This window comes from Biomphalaria glabrata, chromosome 3, assembly GCF_947242115.1.
Source record: "Biomphalaria glabrata chromosome 3, xgBioGlab47.1, whole genome shotgun sequence".
Taxonomy (NCBI): Eukaryota; Metazoa; Mollusca; class Gastropoda; family Planorbidae; genus Biomphalaria; species Biomphalaria glabrata.
The window spans coordinates 14362684-14384082 of NC_074713.1; the positions used below are offsets into that span (position 1 = coordinate 14362684).

Genomic DNA, 21399 nt, shown 5'->3' on the forward strand with positions numbered 1-21399 from the left:
ATTCTCATACGATTTCCTTAAAGCATCCAAAGTAATGGTGTCTTTGAACATCTGAATAGAAGAACAACAAAATTGATAAATAGTTTTATATAATTGTTAATACATGAATTCAATTAAATACGCTATGATTACAAAAAAATTTTACTTCAATAAAGAGGCACTTAAAAATAAATACCATTATTTTTAATATGTTAATAAAATGATTTTCAGAGATTAATTATTTTATATAAAAATTAAGCTTTGTTTTATCACCCTCCCGTTCACCACCACCCCTCTCTCCAAAGGGGTGACCTAACAGAAGGGCGGGAGTGCCAACAAAGTTTCTTGCGGTTCGACACTCGTCTTCTGCAATGATATTCACTTGTTATGACATAGACATACGTACATTAAGTTTATAAAGAACGCAATGCAGACCCATTTATACATCGTGTTATTATGTTAGTACTAAGTATTTGATTGTACTGTGTTGTATAGACAAAGTGTTTAGGTCTCGACTTGTATAGACAAATCGACTTGTCTAGATAACGTTTTGAGGTCTCCACTTGTATAGACAAAGTGTTTAGGCATCGATATGTGCATCAAAAAATGAATACTATCGTGTACCTGCTGGTTATCCAAAATGGTACTGAAGAGAAAAAAAAAACACACAATGTGTTGACCTTGAAACAAGATAAAAAAAAATACTTAAAAAAAAAAAGCTTATATGAAGTGTAATTGTATCAATTAGTTTGGATCAGTCGTGTTGATTTATGAATACTTGACCTAAACATCTGTGCGATTAGAACTATTTTTACCAATTGTTTTTGTTTAGCTTTTAGCTGTCTCGATGAGCTATGATCCTATCACTTGCTTGTACCAGTTGTGAAAAAAAGGGCGGAAGAAGGAGGTATCTTGGTGAATGTTTACATGATCGTTTTTTTTTTAAATGCATAAAAAATGTTCACTCATAGTTCAGCAGTTCTCAAGGGGACTAATTCAACTTATACCACCACGTCTGTTGAGTACGATTTCTTTCCCTTGTTCAAGATGCCAAACAAAATAATCAATTACCAATATTTAATTAACGAATTGGTTAAAGTTTTTGCATTGACTTTTGTGTTGTCAGGAACGAGAAATAATTGTGTAAAATTTCCGCTTAACCCGAAATTGGTTATGGGAGAAATAACGTGTACAATTTTTTTACCTTACAGACAGACAGAGTGAGTTAATAGAAGCTTTGTAAAAAAAAAAGTCTTAAAGATTATGGGGACTAACCTAGTTGTCTGGATAAACTGGCCAATGTATTGTCTGGATTAACAAGCCAATCTATCACTTAATAAGTCTGCCAGATATCTATGTGGAGAGGAGACATGTTTAAGTAGGCAGTGATTGCTAGGGACGCCCAGAGAAGTGTTTCCTTGTTGATGATTCAAATTGTTGTCTGATAGTGTTGCTTCTAGCTCATGTTTTGTGGTGGGTTGTGACAGTGATATTGTGATGTCCATATGGGCATTTGGCCAAATGCCCGGTGGGCCGGTATCCAAATGGGCCGGTAAGACCACAGTAACCATTTTTTTTTTAAAATCTCGTCTGTATTTTATAAGATAAGGACCACATGGATGCCACTATGTTAAAGGTTTTATAGTATTTCTTAAAACAAGGGCCCTCTGTGCGAAGTATTTAAAGAAATTGCATTTTACAGACTCTACAAGGGCCTACTAATTTAATCTAACACATTTTCCGAAATAATGTAATGGTCTACATCCTTAGACAGAGACACTAGTAGGCTTCATAGGACCTACATACTTTGCGATTAAAAAGCAACAAAAGGCCTAATCAAGTTAACAATGATTTTGAGGACAGAATATGATTTCCTTCATATAAGATACAATTTATGGGCCGTATGGTATAGAAATGCCCGGGCCGATTTAGACACCCAGTCCACTTCTGGTTGTGTTTCTTGTCATATGTGTTTGAGTTGTGTTATATGTCATACATGTTTGAGTTGTGTTATATGTCATACATGTTTGAGTTGTGTTATATGTCATACATGTTTGAGTTGTGTTATATGTCATACATGTTTGAGGAGTGTGTCATATGTCATACATGTTTGAGTTGTGTTATATGTCATACATGTTTGAGTTGTGTTATATATCATACATATTTGAGTAGTGTGTCATATATCATACATATTTGAGTAGTGTGTCATATGTCATATATGGTTGAAATGTTATATGTCATACGTGTTTGAGTAGTGTGTCATGTGTCATACATATTTGAGTAGTGTGTCATATGTCATATATGTTTGAAATGTTATATGTCATACGTGTTTGAGTAGTGTGTCATGTGTCATACATATTTGAGTAGTGTGTCATATGTCATATATGTTTGAAATGTTATATGTCATACGTGTTTGAGTAGTGTGTCATATGTCATACATATTTGAGTAGTGTGTCATATGTCAAATATGTTTGAGAAGTGTGTCATGTGTCGTACATGTTTGAGTTTTGTGTCTCTTGTCATACATGTCTGAGTTATGTTTGAGCTGTGTGTGTCCTACTTCCTCCCGCCTGTTAGGGAAATGACGTTTGTTAGTAAATAATGCCATTAGCCAGAAGAAATATCTCTCATTAATTATTCACACTCCCCCAGTGGCGCCCGATCCATTGATGGAAGGAAGGTGTCCATACGATCTATTTCATTTGTCATTAACATTTGTTATTAGTTGTAATATTTGTTATCATACTATTTTATACTAGTGTAGTGCTATCTTATTATATTATAATGGTCTAGTCCACACCATACTATTTTATGACATGCTGTGTTAGTGTTCATTCACTAATTTACAAACTCAACGCAGTCTTATTAGAAATCATTTTGATAACGTTTTAAAATAAGATAATATTTTTAAGTGCAAGATAAGATTGCAAGATAATCAAAGATATTTTGGGATTAACTACATTGTTTTCCAGCTGCTACCGTGAATGTTCTGAACTATTTGATGATAACATTCATGATTTCAAACACAAATCTTAAATAATGTATTTGTATGTTAGGGATATTCTTTTAGAATCTTAGATTATTACATCCTATGAGAAACCTCCCGCGGGCAGGGTTCGAACCCGTCTAGACGACAGTCCAAATCTTATACCACACCACCAAGCAGGAGGTATGCTACCTGAGATGAACTCCTATTGAAAATTCAGAGCAGGAAGGACTAGTCCTCCCGTAGTGCTCTGGCAAGAAACTTAGCCGTCCGGCGTAGTGCCTCATAGCTACCATACAAGTCGAGTGACTGCACAGGCAAGTCCCCCCTTAGCTCGCGGAGCTGGGGACACTCGTACAAGACATGCGACACTGTTTCGACGCTCTCTCCACAGTGACGGCATCGGGAGTCAAAGTTAGTGCGGAACCGGGCAAAATATGCCCCAATAGGACAATGTTCCGTCCTGCACTGCGCAACTATTGACTGCTCTGACCTCCTCAGTCGCCACCATGGATCGTCGCGATCTGGGTGACGCATGCGCTGCCAGACACCACGTGCTCTGTCGGATTCCTCCCAGGACTTTAACCACTTCTCATGAATGAGTGCTCGGATTTGTGCCGTTGCTTGTAAGTACGTGCTTGGTGCTTCGAGGTGTGTGGCTGCCATTGCACCCTCCCTTACGAGGGCGTCTGCTGTTTCATTGCCCCTCACGCCGTAATGTGAAGGCGCCCACTGCATATAAACGACAGCTCCAATAGCTCGGCGGATGTTATCTGCGGCGCCGATTGCCTCTTCTATTACGGGCGACCCTCCCCCGCCGCCACCCATAACTAGGAGACTGGAGCGAGAGTCAGTGACCAACACCACCGTAGTGGCGCTAGTCTCGCGTTGGAGCATTCGGGCCCTAATGGCCTCGAACGCCCTAGTTATCCCTGTAAGTTCGGCATCCATGGAGCATGCAGCGTAGCCGCATGGACCAGAGAGCCTATCAGGTTCAGTCCGGTCGGGGTAGACAATAAGGGCCCCATACCCCGATCTATCGGGGTCCCTCATTATCGACCCATCGGTATAACAGAATATGGCATCTGATGGGTAGGATTTTATGGTTATGGATGCCAAATTTTGGAGAATGGCAGGTGTTAAGCGCCTCTTGGTGGCTCCCTCTTGCCCTAACAGGGACAGGTTTATTTGTGGGGCCGGCAATCTCCTCCACGGAGGGCACGTACTGATTCTCCTTATGGGGATTCTATCAGTGGAGAGTCCAGCTGTATTTGACAAATTGGCCGCTATATGTAGGAACGATCGCATTTTAATGCGGTTCCTCTCTCTCCACTGTCGCACTAAAATTGAGGTGGGTAGCCTAGAGTCGCCCCTTTTATAGCGCTCGTAGGCCGTAAGTACTGCCCTCTCCCTCCTAAGATGTAAGGGTGCCACGTTTGTAAAGATTTCAGCAGCGTTTGTTGGGCTTGTCCTAAAGGTGCCACAAATGAACCGTAGAGCCTGTGCTTGTACCCGGTCGAGTGATTCGAGAGCAGTTTTACTAGCATATACTTGAACTGTATAGCTGTATTCAATTTGTGATCTGACTGCCCCTAGATACAATGTGCGTAGCATGTCAGCTTTGGCACCCCACTTTGTGCTGGCCAGCTTTCTTAGTAACGCTAACTTCTCCGAGGCTTTTCGTTCAACTTCCTGGACGTGCTGGAGCATTGACAGTTTTCTATCCAGGGTCACCCCTAGATATTTTGGCGTATTTTCACGCTGGAGTCGCAGCCCACCGAGTTGAAGCTCGAATGGAGCCTTAAGGATGTCGATTCCTAGGCTGAACAGGGACCAGGTCGTTTTGGCAACGTTTTTCTGAATCTGCCATTTGTCGCAATACGAGGAGATGGTATGGAGGTCTGCTTGAAGTGCCGCCTGAATTTGGTCGGCTTTCTTCCCGGTTGACCAGAGGACAATATCGTCAGCATATAGCAGTTTTTTGGACCGTAGTGAGCTGGGCAAATCATTAAGAAAGGCTATGAAAAGTGTACAGGACAGGGCAGAGCCCTGAGGCAGGCCATTAAGTTGTTGTTTTGGCTTGCTAAGGGAGTGCTGGTATTTTGTACGTGTGCTCCTCCCTGACAGAAAGGATTGTATCCAATTGTATATCTTGCCCCGCACACCCATAGCTCTTAGCTTAAGATAGAGGCCTTGCTTCCACACACGATCGTAGGCCTGTTTTAGGTCTATGAACACCGCGTATGTGCTCTCGGACCTCTGGAACCCGTCGGCCACCTCCTGTGCGAATGTCGTGACCTTGTCGATCGGGCTCAAGCCTGCCCTAAAGTCTGCCTGTTCTGGCGCCAGGATACCGGCACTCTCAAAGCACCAAACTAGCCGCTCGTTAACCATTCGCTCAGCAACTTTGCCAAGGGTTGAGGTTAGTGAAATGGGTCTGTAGGACTCCACGTTAGTCGCGTCTTTTCCCTTCTTAAGGACTGGCACAATGACAGCACTCTTCCAGGCCCCGGGCAGTCTGGACTCTGCCCAGGTTCGATTCATAAACTCCAGGAGTTTATCTCTCGCAATGCCACCAACGTGTTTTACCATCTCGGGGGTAACCTTGTCTGGCCCCGGAGCTTTTCGATTTTTGCACTTAGCTATCGCTCTGTCCAGCTCAGCACGACAGAAGGGCGCGTTGCACGTTGCTTGGCTTTCCGGCTCATCTGGCTCCCTCTAGAGCCTCTTACGTTCTTTGTTGAGGGCTTTGGACAAGGCAGACTTCTTTTCGGGCTTGCTGATTTTAGCAAAATGTCGATTCAACAAGCCGGCCATTTTGGTTACCGTCGAGACCGGCCCTCCGGGTGACAATAGAGGGGCAGCCGTTCGCGCTGTGTCTTTGGCCTCTAGGTTTCGCAGAAGACGCCAGGCTTTCGAGGTATCCCGAAGATCCATCTCGGCGCAGGCAGCGTTCCAATGGTCCGACCGGACGCGTCGGGCCAGTTCACTCGTGGCTCTGCAGAGCCGATTGTACTCCCGCCGGATTTCAGGGGTACCCTTCCGTTCAGCAAGCCTCCGGGCTCGCTTACGTCTCAGGACCAGCTTATTCAATTCCTGAGACCACACGCGTTTCTGCCTTACGCCAGGATAAGTCCGCGGGACAAACCTCTTGGCCGCACCCAACATAGCTGCTGTTATTTCGTCGTATATGATGTCAACGTCCCTATCCTCCACTGCAATATTCATAAGGGCAGTGTTGACTGCTGCCTCGTAGGCTGGCCAGTTCGCCTTGGTGTACAGCTACTGTATGTGAAGAACGAGCACAACGTTTTCTATTGAAACACGTGGACTTAGCGAGGAACACACATTGAATGGAGTTTAATGCATCTGCCTGGTTACGTTTGTAACATTTCAAATAAGTGTCACGTGTCCATGTGTATACCATTAGCGTAACTGTCGGCCCGGGTTCAGGAATCCCACTTTAGGCCCCCTCCTGTAAATTGAGTAAGACTGAGCCTTGAGCCCACTGTCTCTAATGTGAGAGGACGTGTCCACGAAAACAACACACAAGACTGACAATACACTATGTACACTGTGTACTTAGTGTGTACCTCGTGGGGGTCAATGAGAACGAGGTCCTCAAACTTCGGACATGTGAAAAGTCAAACTCGAAATGTACTAGGATTTCCAATCACTAGCTTCCGATATTCTGTATGTGGGAAGCGTGGCCGAGAGGCGAAGTACACTTGGCTTGGCTTGGCTACCTTTAAGGGGAGCTCGAGGTTCGACACCCGACTCGAGCAGAGTTGTGTTTGCTGAGCGCCTAAAGGCAGCACGGAAAACCTTCTTCCAAGTAACCCCCCTCCCCACTGGTCCACAAATGAGATTGGACCATAATTTAAATGTGCATTTTTCCTGAAGATTTTCCACTGCGATATTGTCTGGGCTGAAGGTTTTATAGGAGACGAAAGTTTTTGAAGCATCTTTGTTGATCTACTTAATGGAATGTCAATGTTCAGTCTACAGGGAAGATTGAAATATAACTTAATTGGAAGAATGATTGTTATTAGTTTAACTGTGCTGATATAAGAATTTTGATTGCTGATTGGTGGTATCAGAATATTACAGTCTGCTGGAATTGGATATTTGATTTTTTATTTCATCTTATACGATTATCATTGTCCTGTATCTTAACTAGTCAAAACATTATATATATATATATATATATATATATATATATATATATATATATATATATATATATATATATATATATATATATATATATATATATTGAAGAAAGAGCAATTAAATAAGAACAAACACAATTTTATCTAGCAGAGTATAATTACATTGCTTACATCATTGTTATTGATGTTTTATTATTATTGTTATATAAATGTAACAATTACAATTTAATGAAACGCTGTAATGACAATTTAAGAAGTTACCTTCCTTTAATAGATCTTATACCGTATGGTCTACTCTAGACGTGAATAATTCACGAATTATCTTTAAGAAATGAGATGAATACCTGAGCTGTAGCTATGGTCAGAACGATGTCGCCCACACACAGCTCTACTATCTCCACGCCTGAGCTGTAGCTATGGTCAGAACGATGTCGCCCACACACAGCTCTACTATCTCAACGCCTGAGCTGTAGCTATGGTCAGAACGATGTCGCCCACACACAGCTCTACTATCTCCACACCTGAGCTGTAGCTATGGTCAGAACGATGTCGCTCACTCACAGCTCTACTATCTCCACACCTGAGCTGTAGCTATGGACAGAACGATGTCGCCCACACACAGCTCTACTATCTCCACACCTGAGCTGTAGCTATGGTCAGAACGATGTCGCCCACACACAGCTCTACTATCTCCACACCTGAGCTATAGCTATGGTCAGAACGATGTCGCCCACACACAGCTCTACTATCTCCACACCTGAGCTGTAGCTATGGTCAGAACGATGTCGCTCACTCACAGCTCTACTATCTCCACACCTGAGCTGTAGCTATGGACAGAACGATGTCGCCAACACACAGCTCTACTATCTCCACGCCTGAGCTGTAGCTATGGTCAGAACGATGTCGCCCACACACAGCTCTACTATCTCCACACCTGAGCTGTAGCTATGGTCAGAACGATGTCGCCCACACACAGCTCTACTATCTCCACGCCTGAGCTGTAGCTATGGTCAGAACGATGTCGCCCACACACAGCTCTACTATCTCAACGCCTGAGCTGTAGCTATGGTCAGAACGATGTCGCCCACACACAGCTCTACTATCTCCACACCTGAGCTGTAGCTATGGTCAGAACGATGTCGCTCACTCACAGCTCTACTATCTCCACACCTGAGCTGTAGCTATGGACAGAACGATGTCGCCCACACACAGCTCTACTATCTCCACACCTGAGCTGTAGCTATGGTCAGAATGATGTCGCCCACACACAGCTCTACTATCTCCACACCTGAGCTATAGCTATGGTCAGAACGATGTCGCCCACACACAGCTCTACTATCTCCACACCTGAGCTGTAGCTATGGTCAGAACGATGTCGCTCACTCACAGCTCTACTATCTCCACACCTGAGCTGTAGCTATGGACAGAACGATGTCGCCCACACACAGCTCTACTATCTCCACACCTGAGCTGTAGCTATGGTCAGAACGATGTCGCCCACACACAGCTCTACTATCTACACACCTGAGCTGTAGCTATGGTCAGAACGATGTCGCCCACACACAGCTCTACTATCTCCACGCCTGAGCTGTAGCTATGGTCAGAACGATGTCGCCCACACACAGCTCTACTATCTCAACGCCTGAGCTGTAGCTATGGTCAGAACGATGTCGCCCACACACAGCTCTACTATCTCCACACCTGAGCTGTAGCTATGGTCAGAACGATGTCGCCCACACACAGCTCTACTATCTCCACACCTGAGCTGTAGCTATGGTCAGAACGATGTCGCCCACACACAGCTCTACTATCTCCACACCTGAGCTGTAGCTATGGTCAGAACGATGTCGCCCACACACAGCTCTACTATCTCCACACCTGAGCTGTAGCTATGGTCAGAACGATGTCGCCCACACACAGCTTTACTATCTCCAAGCCTGAGCTGTAGCTATGGTCAGAACGATGTCGCCCACACACAGCTCTACTATCTCCACGCAGCTGATGCACTGGCGGTAGGGGGCAAACGCATTTTAGTATAGAATTCACACAATTTGTATACCAATTTAATACTTATGTTAATAATGTATACTAATTATTTATATTTCAACCTATTTTTAGATTATTTAGCCCCCCCCCTCTCTCTTCTAGTATATCGGCCGATTAGGTGGGGTCGGGAGGGGCGATGGCATCGATCCCGCCCCCCCCCCCATAAACTTTCGGTCCAATTTATTTGTAAAAATCACAGTTTGCTAACAGAATCAATTAAATATCTATATGATTAAAACTTGTTATTGATATTTTAACCGATCTTTATATTATGTTTTTCCCCTGTTGGCCTATGGGGGGGGGGGGGCGAGTACCTCTACTGCCTTCCCACCTAAACCCTTTGAGTGGGGGGGGGAAGGCCTATTTTTATGGAGAAATCATAGTTTGTGAACAAAATTAATTGAATATCTATATAATATTAGCTACGTATTGACATGTGAACCCATTTGTATATTATGTCGCACACAGACTCAAATTTTATCATTAGTAAATATACATACAATCACCTTCCGCCCATCGAATAAACCAATACTTTTTCTTTTTGTATTATAGTTAAGAAATTACACAAAATGTAAAAAAAACATCTCTCACTAATATAATACATATATGCTATAATTTAAATTCTTATATCGAGTCGCCCCACCCCTATTCTTTAATGCCAAATGCAACCATTAGCAGAAATATAACAAGGAGCGAGGATTAATCGTTTTCACTCTGCCGCCCCCTCCCCTTTTCAAAGAGAACAGTCAAACGGACCCCGAAGTGAAAAAGCTACATAAGTGCGTTGAATAGAAGTTACTAATGGAACACAAAATGTTGAAGGAGTGTTTATTGAGATTTAAATTTTGTTTCAAGAAAATGTTTAAAAATGAATGAATTGAGGGATGTTAAAATAATGACGTTTTATGAAGTATGTCTGTCCGCCTTAATGTTTGTAAGTAGCGACACTGCAAATCTCCATGAGAACACGTTCCTAGTTGGTTTCTTTGATTTGTGACTCCCGCGGACCATACTTTGAGAACCTCTGATCTAGCTAGTGTACCTAGCCAGTTGCGAGTCATTGGAGGATAGAAACATGCAAAAGATAGTTTTAAAAATTGCTTAAAAAAGAACAATGCTTATACACGGGAAAGCACCGCACAATCGCTGCGATATGTCACAATACTGCAAGGTTTATCTCCCCTTTTGTATTTAAAAAAAACAACTAATTGATTACCAATAATTTATTAATGTATTGTCTTCGACTATGAAGAATATAATGAAAGTTCAACTTGATCCGAGACTAGGAAGTGGAAGATACAAGTGTGAAAGGATCCACCCAGACAGAGAGTGAGTCGGGACTTCAACATTCAACTGGAATGTTTCTAGGCATACGTGTGTGTGTGTGAACTGTGTGAGAGAGAGAGAGATGGGGGGGGGGGAGAGATTACGTTTCTCAAACTCCTACTTTACTTTTAATTTTCTTAAAACAATGAGGGGAAACAATTGTATTAAGTAACAGCCCTCCTTCCTTGTTTTTTTCTTTTTAAGTTAAATCTAATCAGGTAGCAGTATATACAGATAGGATTACAGAGGGTAGATTAAATAATCAGGTAGCAGTATATACAGATCGGATTACAGAGGGTAGATTAAATAATCAGGTAGCAGTATATACAGATAGGATCACAGAGGGTAGATTAAATAATCAGGTAGCAGTATATACAGATAGGATCACAGAGGGTAGATTAAATAATCAGGTAGCAGTATATACAGATAGGATCACAGAGGGTAGATTAAATAATCAGGTAGCAATATATACAGATAGGATCACAGTGGGTAGATTAAATAATCAGGTAGCAGTATATACAGATAGGATCACAGAGGGTAGATTAAATAATCAGGTAGCAATATATACAGATAGGATCACAGAAGGTAGATTGAATAATCAGGTAGCAGTATATACAGATCGGATCACAGAGGGTAGATTAAATAATCGGGTAGCAATATATACAGATAGGATCACAGAAGGTAGATTGAATAATCAGGTAGCAGTATATACAGATCGGATCACAGAGGGTAGATTAAATAATCAGGTAGCAGTATATACAGATAGGATCAAAGAAGGTAGATTGAATAATCAGGCAGCAGTATATACAGATAGGATCACAGAAGGTAGACTAAATAATCAGGTAGCAGTATATACAGATAGGATCACAGAAGGTAGACTAAATAATCAGGTAGCAGTATATACAGATAGGATCACAGAAGGTTGATTTAATAATCAGGTAGCAGTATATACAGATAGGATCAAAGAGGGTAGATTAAATAATCAGGTAGCAATATATACATATAGGATCACAGTGGGTAGATTAAATAATCAGGTAGCAGTATATACAGATAGGATCACAGAGGGTAGATTAAATAATCAGGTAGCAATATATACAGATAGGATCACAGAAGGTAGATTGAATAATCAGGTAGCAGTAAATACAGATCGGATCACAGAGGGTAGATTAAATAATCGGGTAGCAATATATACAGATAGGATCACAGAAGGTAGATTGAATAATCAGGTAGCAGTATATACAGATCGGATCACAGAGGGTAGATTAAATAATCAGGTAGCAGTATATACAGATAGGATCAAAGAAGGTAGATTGAATAATCAGGCAGCAGTATATACAGATAGGATCACAGAAGGTAGACTAAATAATCAGGTAGCAGTATATACAGATAGGATCACAGAAGGTAGACTAAATAATCAGGTAGCAGTATATACAGATAGGATCACAGAAGGTTGATTTAATAATCAGGTAGCAGTATATACATATAGGATCACAGAAGGTAGACTAAATAATCAGGTAGCAGTATATACAGATCGGATCACGGAGGGTAGATTAAATAATCAGGTAGCAGTATATACAGATAGGATCACAGAGGGTAGATTAAATAATCAGGTAGCAGTATATACCGATAGGATCACAGAAGGTAGATGAAATTAGCGAATCGATCGTCCCATTGCTTTGTGTTCATTATTGAACATGACTGAGGGACTAATTGATCAGTTCAAGTATGTTGCCTCCTCCCGTGGCCCTTATAGAGAATACAGTGACATTGAGACATGACATTATTTCGCGTTATGGAGGTAGAAAGTATGTTTTATTGCATGTCTTGTAGTGTCTGTGCTTATACCGGTTTGTGTGTGTGTGTGTGTGTAAATGTATAAAAGATTGAGTGAGACCACAAGTCACTTATTTGTCTTTCCTTTTTTACTACCATTAGACTTAATTAATGAGTTCATTAACATCATTGAAATCTCTAATTTAAAAAATGTTTCCATAATTTATGTAGTGTTCAATATGAAAAATAAATTAGATCACGTCAATATTAATAATTAGATTTATATTTCAAACGCTATTTTGGTATTGCTAAAACAGTTGCCTCCCTTGCCATACATTCTTTAATCTCTCAGCCTATCGTACAAATAAAACCATGAGTTCTAGGTTGCCTGGCTGTCTGAATTAAGTCCCCTGTTGTTACAATTTCTAAACGTAAACTGATCATTAAGTCTCAAAGCAACTAAAAAAAAAATTAACGTTAGTGCAAAAAATGCAAGTAAATGATTAAAGAAATATTCTTTTAAAACTAATTATTTTTTCTTGTTTTGATTGTCGACTACATTTTCTATGCTGAATATCATATACCAATTTTATAACATGTAAAAAAGAAATAGCTTAATTGCAACTTTATTTAACGAATACACAGGAAATACAGTCACTGTCATTATTGAATGACGTAGCTCTCATAATTTAGTAGCTCAGAGTTGGCCTGACATAAAAGCAAACACACAAACAAACAAATGTCCATTCAACAAAGAGATTATGTTTACACTCGCAGTCCAAGTACCGAAACGTGACAACCTAAAACTGTCACTATAAATATCCCTTGGCACGCCTTCGCTTCACTTCCGATCTAATCAAAACCCAAACACATTTCACACAAACTTAGAACAAAACCTTCACCAATAAAGACTCGACTATTTCCTTCAAAGCCGTCATCCTGCTAGATAGCATCAACCCACACGGTCAGGTTTTAATCCGAAATTTATGCAAATGCTTTACTTTGCAAAAGATGAGAGAAAAGATTATGGCCTTCTTTGTTTTTTAAAGTAAATTTGTGTTTTTTGTGTTAACCGACCAACAAGATTTATCATTCAGAACTAAAAACATTGATCATTCAGAACTAAAAACATTGATCATTCAGAACTGAAAACATTGATCATTCAGGACTAAAAACATTGATCATTCAGAACTAAAAACATTGATCATTCAGAACTGAAAACATTGATCATTCAGAACTAAAAACATTGATCATTCAGAACTAAAAACATTGATCATTCAGAACTAAAAACATTGATCATTCAGAACTGAACTATTATGCCATTCCGAACGAACACAATTCTAACTACATTAATAACTTTCACATGAAACAACTGGCTGGTGAAGTGAAACGTACATTAGAGACACAGTTCAACCTCGCTACTTCTGACACAGAAAGTTCAACCTTGCTACTTTTAACACAGACAGTTCAACCTCGCTACTTCTGACACAGAAACTACTTCTGACACAGAAAGTTCAACCTCGCTACTTCTAACACAGACAGTTCAACCTCGCTACTTCTGACACAGACAGTTCAACCTCGCTACTTCTGACACAGAAAGTTCAACCTTGCTACTTCTAACACAGACAGTTCAACCTCGCTACTTCTGACACAGAAACTACTTCTGACACAGAAAGTTCAACCTCGCTACTTCTAACACAGACAGTTCAACCTCGCTACTTCTGACACAGACAGTTCAACCTCGCTACTTCTGACACAGAAAGTTCAACCTTGCTACTTCTAACACAGACAGTTCAACCTCGCTACTTCTGACACAGAAACTACTTCTGACACAGAAAGTTCAACCTCGCTACTTCTAACACAGACAGTTCAACCTCGCTACTTCTGACACAGACAGTTCAACCTCGCTACTTCTGACACAGAAAGTTCAACCTTGCTACTTCTGACACAGAAATTTCAACCTCGCTACTTCTGACACAGAAACTACTTCTGACACAGAAAGTTCAACCTCGCTACTTCTGACACAGAAAGTTCAACCTCGCTACTTCTGACACAGAAAGTTCAACCTCGCTACTTCTGACACAGAAAGTTCAACCTCGCTACTTCTGATACAGAAAGTTCAACCTCGCTACTTCTGACACAGGCTGTTAAATCTTGCTACTTGTGACACAGTCTGTTAAACCTCGCTACTTCTGACACAGACTGTTAAATCTTGCTACTTTCTGATCATTGTAAGACATTTTTAAAGCAACCAAACCTGAACTTAAAGTCTGCGAGCTTTGTGTTAATACAACGATGCAAGTTTTATGTATTAATTCAGTCAGCCATGAGAACCTATGACTTAACCGTTTTTTGATTAGCTTGCACGACTTGATTTACACAGGGATTCTCAAAGGTCTTTAATTATCTTAACTCTTATAAAATATGACTATTTCGAAGCCTAAAATGATACTGTCTTGATTCCATTTGTTTGTTGTCCAGAACACAGGACGTACTTTGAAACTACTGATAGATGAACCACAAGTAGGAAGGTTTTCATTGATAGATCGTTTTCTAGCCACAAGCTAACAGCTTGAAATAATAAATGAATGTATCCATGCACTTGGCCTTACAACCCTATGCCCTTGAGGTGTTTTAAATCTATTAAGGTCATCGTCTGCTATTATTAGAAAAATGTAGGCGGCATCATAACACAATATCTCTTGTTCGGAAGTCTTGTGTAGGTTGAAATAACTCATTGTTTTGTTTAGCTAGAATATATTTCTTAGTGTGGTGTAGTCTTGGGCTTGCCAGTGTCCTAAATCGTTACTGTGACCTCATTCTACTTCTTTCTAGAAAAGGGGTCAGGTTAAAGATGTCGCAGTGTTCATTATAATTCACCAATCAGAGAGAGAGACCAGGACAAGTCGCATTCGTCGGTTGGTAGAAGATCATAACTAAGAGAAATATTTGGAACAGAAGTTTCTTGGATTCTAGAAAAGACGGTTTAAAAAGATATAAATTTGGGATACGTGAGTTAGTGACGTGGTCGTTTGAGTTGTAATGGGTGATGTAGTTATAGTGCGTCCTGGACCTTCTGAAGTCATTGACTTGTAGCAGGTCCATAAGTTGTTTTTATATATGAAGTGATTTATCAGTGAAAGTGAAGTTTAAGTCAAGAAGATAGAAAAACAGTCTTAGTACGTTGTACTACGTTTGTTTCAGTGGTTGTGTAAAGAATCTATTTCAATCAATGCTGTGTTAGGAATTATTGAATGAATGTTTGGAAGAAGTTCCTTAAAAGAAAAAAAAAGTCTAGAAATTTCTTCAGTGTTATGTTTTTCGGTAGTTTTATATTTCCCTGGCAAGATAGATAGATAGATAGATAGATAGATAGATAGATAGATAGATAGATATAGATAGATAGATAGATAGATAGATAGATAGATAGATAGATAGATAGATAGATAGATAGATTGATAGATAGATTGATAGATAGATAGATAGATAGATAGATAGATAGATTGATAGATAGATAGATAGATAGATAGATTGATAGATAGATAGATAGACAGATAGATAGATAGATAGATAGATAGATAGATAGATAGATAGATAGATAGATAGATAGATAGATAGATAGATAGATAGATAGATAGATAGATATAGATAGATAGATAGATAGATAGATAGATAGATAGATAGATAGATAGATAGATAGATAGATAAGCAATGTATTGCAACACAAGCAGAAACATAAAATCATAAATAAATTTAGCTCTTAAGAAAACAGAAATCAGCACAGTCAGTTCTGAGTTCTGGATCTAGAATATTTGACCTGTCTTCGAATTCAGCCAGTGACTAGTGGCGCCAAAACGCGCTAAGCGCCTTCCTGGCATTATGTTATGTCCGCTATTTAGAGATCCGGTCCAAGAGTTAAACACCATAGCGGATATACCAGCAGACTACGTGCGCGACCAATTGATTGGTTGATCAAACAACGTCCTGGAAGAAGTAAACAAATATGTTTCGTTTTGGAAATTGTTTATTGACAGATTGTAACAGACCCGTGGAGTTGGGATAATGAAGGAATCAAAGATTTAATATTTTAAAAAAACGCAACTTATTTATAATTCTAAAAAAAAAAAGTATAGTTATAGCTTTTTTTTTAAAATTATCACTAAATAATGTAATTTAAAAATATAATTTACCTTGAAATAAATTCACACAAAGAATGAACACAAATATTTATGTACAAATATACGTATGTTCCTTAAAAACAGGACAATTCTCTAAGCCACTTTATTTGCTCCTGAAAACTTTAAATCTAAATCTTGTTTTGTTGTTTCTGGGTTTCTTGGTAAAACGTTGAAGAATAAAATGTGTCGGTGACTTAGTCATTGCTTTTTTTTTTTTGTTTCCACCGAATCGTAGCCTCGCTGACCAACGTCCGTCTAATCTCTTTGAAAATAGAGTAATTCGTATGAAAATGGCATATCGGAAAAGAGAAGGGGAGAGACAGGTTTGGGTGGGTGTGACGTCAGAACGATGTCTCCTGGAAGTCTTGTCTTACTATGGAGCTGGTGAACTAATCTTTTTAGTCTTAGATTATCTGGGTCAGTGTGTTTGTGTTCCGGTGGGCGTGAGAAAGACAAAGTCGTACTGACAGATATAGAACTCGCACAAAAATGTTCATTGACATTCATATTGCTAGTATTTCTCTTATATAAGACGTGGGGGGAAGCAAAATTTTATTTAGATTTTCCGAAAACAATTATTATGGTGTGGCATCATACAACAAATGATGAGAATTGAACATTAGCTGATGACAGAGTTTAACATTAGCTGATGACTGAATTAAACATTAGCTGATGACAGTTTAACATTCGCTGATGACAGAGTTTAACATTAGTTAGTGATGGAAAAGTTCAACATTAATTCAACTCAAAATGGTTGGCTTTTTTTTTTTTACCGTTCATGTACCTATAAATATCTTCAACAAATCGACTGCAGAAGACAAATACTTCCAATCTTATCTTTAGCCCTCAAACCTGTCTTCATTTCTAGCCCTAAAATTAACACTCACATTAATTCAGTGAAGTAGTATCAATCCTTAAATTAACCTTAACCCTAAAACTAGCCTTAACCCTAATCTAACTCAATCCCATGTACTCAATCTTAACGGCATATTAATATTGAGAAAATGCTTCTTCAGTCGAGAAGATTTGAAATACGATGTGCTGCCAACTGCTATGTTTTCTTTGGGAAATTACTGATTAGGGAACGTGCGGATATTACCTAACGACTGGGCGAGGGGGGGGGGGGTTGATGGGGTGTATAAAAATGTGTTACTTGGGTAAGGGGGGGGGGGGGTCTAAAGTTTGTTTCGTAACAAAAGTTGTTACAAGGGGGAAGGGAGGTAAAAGAAAAAGGTAATTTTTGAGCGTTTCATAATATCCGAACATTCCCTTGCATTGCTCCTTTGTACATGGTGTGGATATGTATGTGTCATCAATGCATTGAGCTGTAAACTCCTTTTTACATGGTGTGGATATGTATGTGTCATCAATGTATTGAGCTGTAAACTCCTTTTTACATGGTGTGGATATGTATGTGTCATCAATGCATTGAGCTGTAAACTCCTTTTTACATGGTGTGGATATGTATGTGTCATCAATGTATTGAGCTGTACACTCCTTTTTACATGGTGTGGATATGTATGTGTCATCAATGCATTGAGCTGTAAACTCCTTTTTACATGGTGTGAATATGTATGTGTCATCAATGTATTGAGCTGTAAACTCCTTTTTACATGGTGTGGATATGTATGTGTCATCAATGCATTGAGCTGTAAACTCCTTTTTACATGGTGTGGATATGTATGTGTCATCAATGTATTGAGCTGTAAACTCCTTTTTACATGGTGTGGATATGTATGTGTCATCAATGTATTGAGCTGTAAACTCCTTTTTACATGGTGTGGATATGTATGTGTCATTAAAATACATGTGATGATGAAATACATCTTTTAATAGGAATTTTAGTTTTTAAGATCTAAACGTAACAGACAGACGGACAGACAGCACAAAGCCAATAAACTTTTATCTAATGGATGGCTAAAACAAAATCTCATTTTATTTATAATCAATGGAATTATTTAATTATTAATTTTTTTTTACTTTGTCTAGCTGGCCAGTGAGATGCTTAGATTGTTTGACCCAACGCTGGACACTCCTTTAGAACCTCCAGAAGAGCCTCTTAACTTGATACCGATCTATAGAAGCCCTAAGATCGTGTCTGCCATTCTTCCAGGTATGTTTGGATATATCTATACGTCTGGCTAAATCTCTCTTCATCTTTATCAATATAACAATATAGTACATTTAATATGCAAATTCGACAAAAAAAATACTTTTATGGTCTTCTAACGGCAGTGATGGCAAAGCCCGCGGGCCAAATACGGCCCGCTTAAAGGTATAATATGCCCCGCTAAGTGTTTTGTATTAATAAATTAATAATAAAAATTTCTCTCAAAATGTAAACATTCAAGTTCTTAATAAAAGTTGAGATCTGGCGTAATGTTGTGATTTATCATTTTTACACTTAAATTCTGTTGCGTCGTCTGCTGATTTGACAGTCTTAAAATAGCAGTCAACCAAATGGCGATGTACATTTAATGTTACTTAAAGAAGCGACTGTCGAGTTGATGTTTCTTTATTTCTCTGTGCATGTTAGTCAAACACTGCAACCCTAAAATGTCGAATTACAGGGGCTACCTAAAGGTTTCAAACAGCAAACTTGCTATATTTGCCAGTCAGTTCAACATATTGTTGGATCTCTAGAGGTAAAATTCATTGACTGATGTAAAGGAAGCCAAGCTTAGGGAATATGAAGATTGTCAAAGTAAGAAATGTGTGACTAATTTGAAAGACTCTTTGAAAATTTTAGTGATTTGAAAAAGATTGAGATATTTGGAGTATGCTGTTTGATGTGAATTGTAATGTAATGAGTCCAGACTTACAGCTTGACTTGATAGAACTTTTAATCAACTTCACTATAAGTTAGTTCTCAATGTTCCAAGAGTTCTGTCCAAATCCAGTTTTCCAATTTTAGCTCTTTTTACAGTTCCCTTTTTACAGTCCCTTTTTACAGTTCCCTTTTTACAGTTCCCTTTTTACAGTTCCCTTTTTACAGTTCCCTTTTTACAGTTTCCTTTTTACATTGCCTTGTATTAGCTTGCAAATTATTCATGATTTCGAAAGGTACACTGGGTCAAACCTGGATACTTGAAAACGACTCTAACGATTTGCCATGAAATTTGACAGTTTGTGCATATCTTTTGGAAAAAAAAAAAACTGCCTAATTGGCCACAAATAGAAAACTTTAGTTTGATCGTTATACGTTTTCAAAATTTTTAGCATCTTAAAATTAAATTATTATTATTTCAATTAAATCAATTCCTCCTTTTTAAATTAGATGGTGGTCTAAAATAAGATAATATTATTTATTTATTGGTCCAAACAATTGGAAATTCATTTAGTCAACAGTTGGCCACCTCAGCATTGCAACTACAACAATAACAATAGAGATACAAACAACAAACACACTCGAAACCTGTACATGATAAATCAGAAATAGAGTTTTCCCTAAGAGGTTGTTTTTTTTTTGTTTTTTGTTGTTGTTGTTTTGCAGAGATTTGCATAAACTGTCAAATTTCTTGGGAAAAGGTTAAATTTATGTTCGAAATACTCTTCCAGTTTCCTGCCAATGTCTAACTTTTTACCCAGGAGGAGTTCTTAATTTAATTTGAGAAAAAATATTTGCGCGCATTTCAGACTTCTTCTTCTTCATCTTCTTAAACTGTCAGGTAGAGTTGAGCCTTCGGCTCTTGGAACTCTAGGCCAGCAAAAGTGAACAAGAGCTCCCTCTCACCGACCTGAATGAGAATAGTGTACACTGTTCTGTCTGACAGGTGGGTCAGACTCGCGGTAAGTGACCGCGTACACTAAGACCCCCGCCATTTTCCTTTTCTATACCAGGCTAACTGTGCGGGACACGCCATTTATGTAACGGCCCGTAGAGAAACAGCGCCTGGATTGTGACAAGGTTGTGGGAGCTTTTTTACATCTCTGCACAGTGCAATGAGGATGCTCTCGCACCCCCTTAGGCACCCCCACGGGAGTCTTAGTTTGCTACCCTTTAGCCTAATCGTTTCCTCCTACGATCGTTTCCACCCGGGCGCCACTATGAGGCAGGGTAGCATGCACGGGCATTTCAGACAAAAAAAGCAAAATATATATATATATATATATATATATATATATACAGAGTCAACTGTTCTGTTTATTTGGATGTGAATTTGATGCATCGCGTTTTAATTCACTGAAAACATTTTCTGAACTTGTAGCTAAACAAAAATTGTGAGATTAATTTCCGGACAGCAAGCATTAGTAGCCATCATTCGATTGGACGAGGCTATTCACAGAAGTCGATCGGAGATTGGTTGTTTTATTCTTCAAACCTTTAAAAAACAAAACATCCCGGCAACAAAGAAACGAGTTAATCTTTTAAAACGTAAACTTCCAGCTTTAGAGGAGACAATCAAACATGGATTTTAGCAATGCTTTCTTGACTTTGTGTTCAAAATTAGTTTGAAGTTGTATCCAGATTGAATGATTTGACCTTATGAACTGCTATCTAGCCACAAGCATTTTTTTACAAAGCTTCAAACTTGGTTTTTCTGGGTGGAATCTTGGGCGCGTTCTCGCACTATCTATTCTCGGATCAAGGTGAAACTTTGCACAATTATTCATTGTCGATGACAACCTGTGAACTGAAAAAGTGACCATTTATTTGATCAATTAGTCGTAATTAATTTATTTTGCTTTATTTAGAATATGTATTAAACTACGGTGTAGAGAATTGTGTCTTCGGCTAAAAATTGAAACTAACGATATATAACTATAAAACTTTATATTTGTTTAAGTACTTGGCTAGCTCAGTGCTGGAGTGAAGGCCATCGCTGCCGAGTTCGAATTCAGACTCAAGCAACATTTGAATCGGATTTGAAAAGCCAGCTCGGAATCTTCTCCCAGATACTCCCTCTCCCCTCCTCCCAACACATCCAAAAAAAAAAAG

At 39.2% G+C, this 21399-nt stretch overlaps 1 protein-coding gene across 3 annotated transcripts in view; it reads left to right on the plus strand.

The window, feature by feature from the left end:
* The window catches only part of LOC106066216 (cilia- and flagella-associated protein 61-like), a 161786-nt gene that overhangs the window by 116621 nt on the left and 23766 nt on the right, over nucleotides 1–21399 (plus strand). For all 3 annotated transcript variants that reach the window (XM_056023560.1, XM_056023558.1, XM_056023559.1), the window contains exon 26: nucleotides 18450–18573. In XM_056023560.1, the coding sequence (XP_055879535.1) occupies nucleotides 18450–18573 (124 nt within the window). The remainder of the gene's footprint in view (nucleotides 1–18449; nucleotides 18574–21399) is intronic.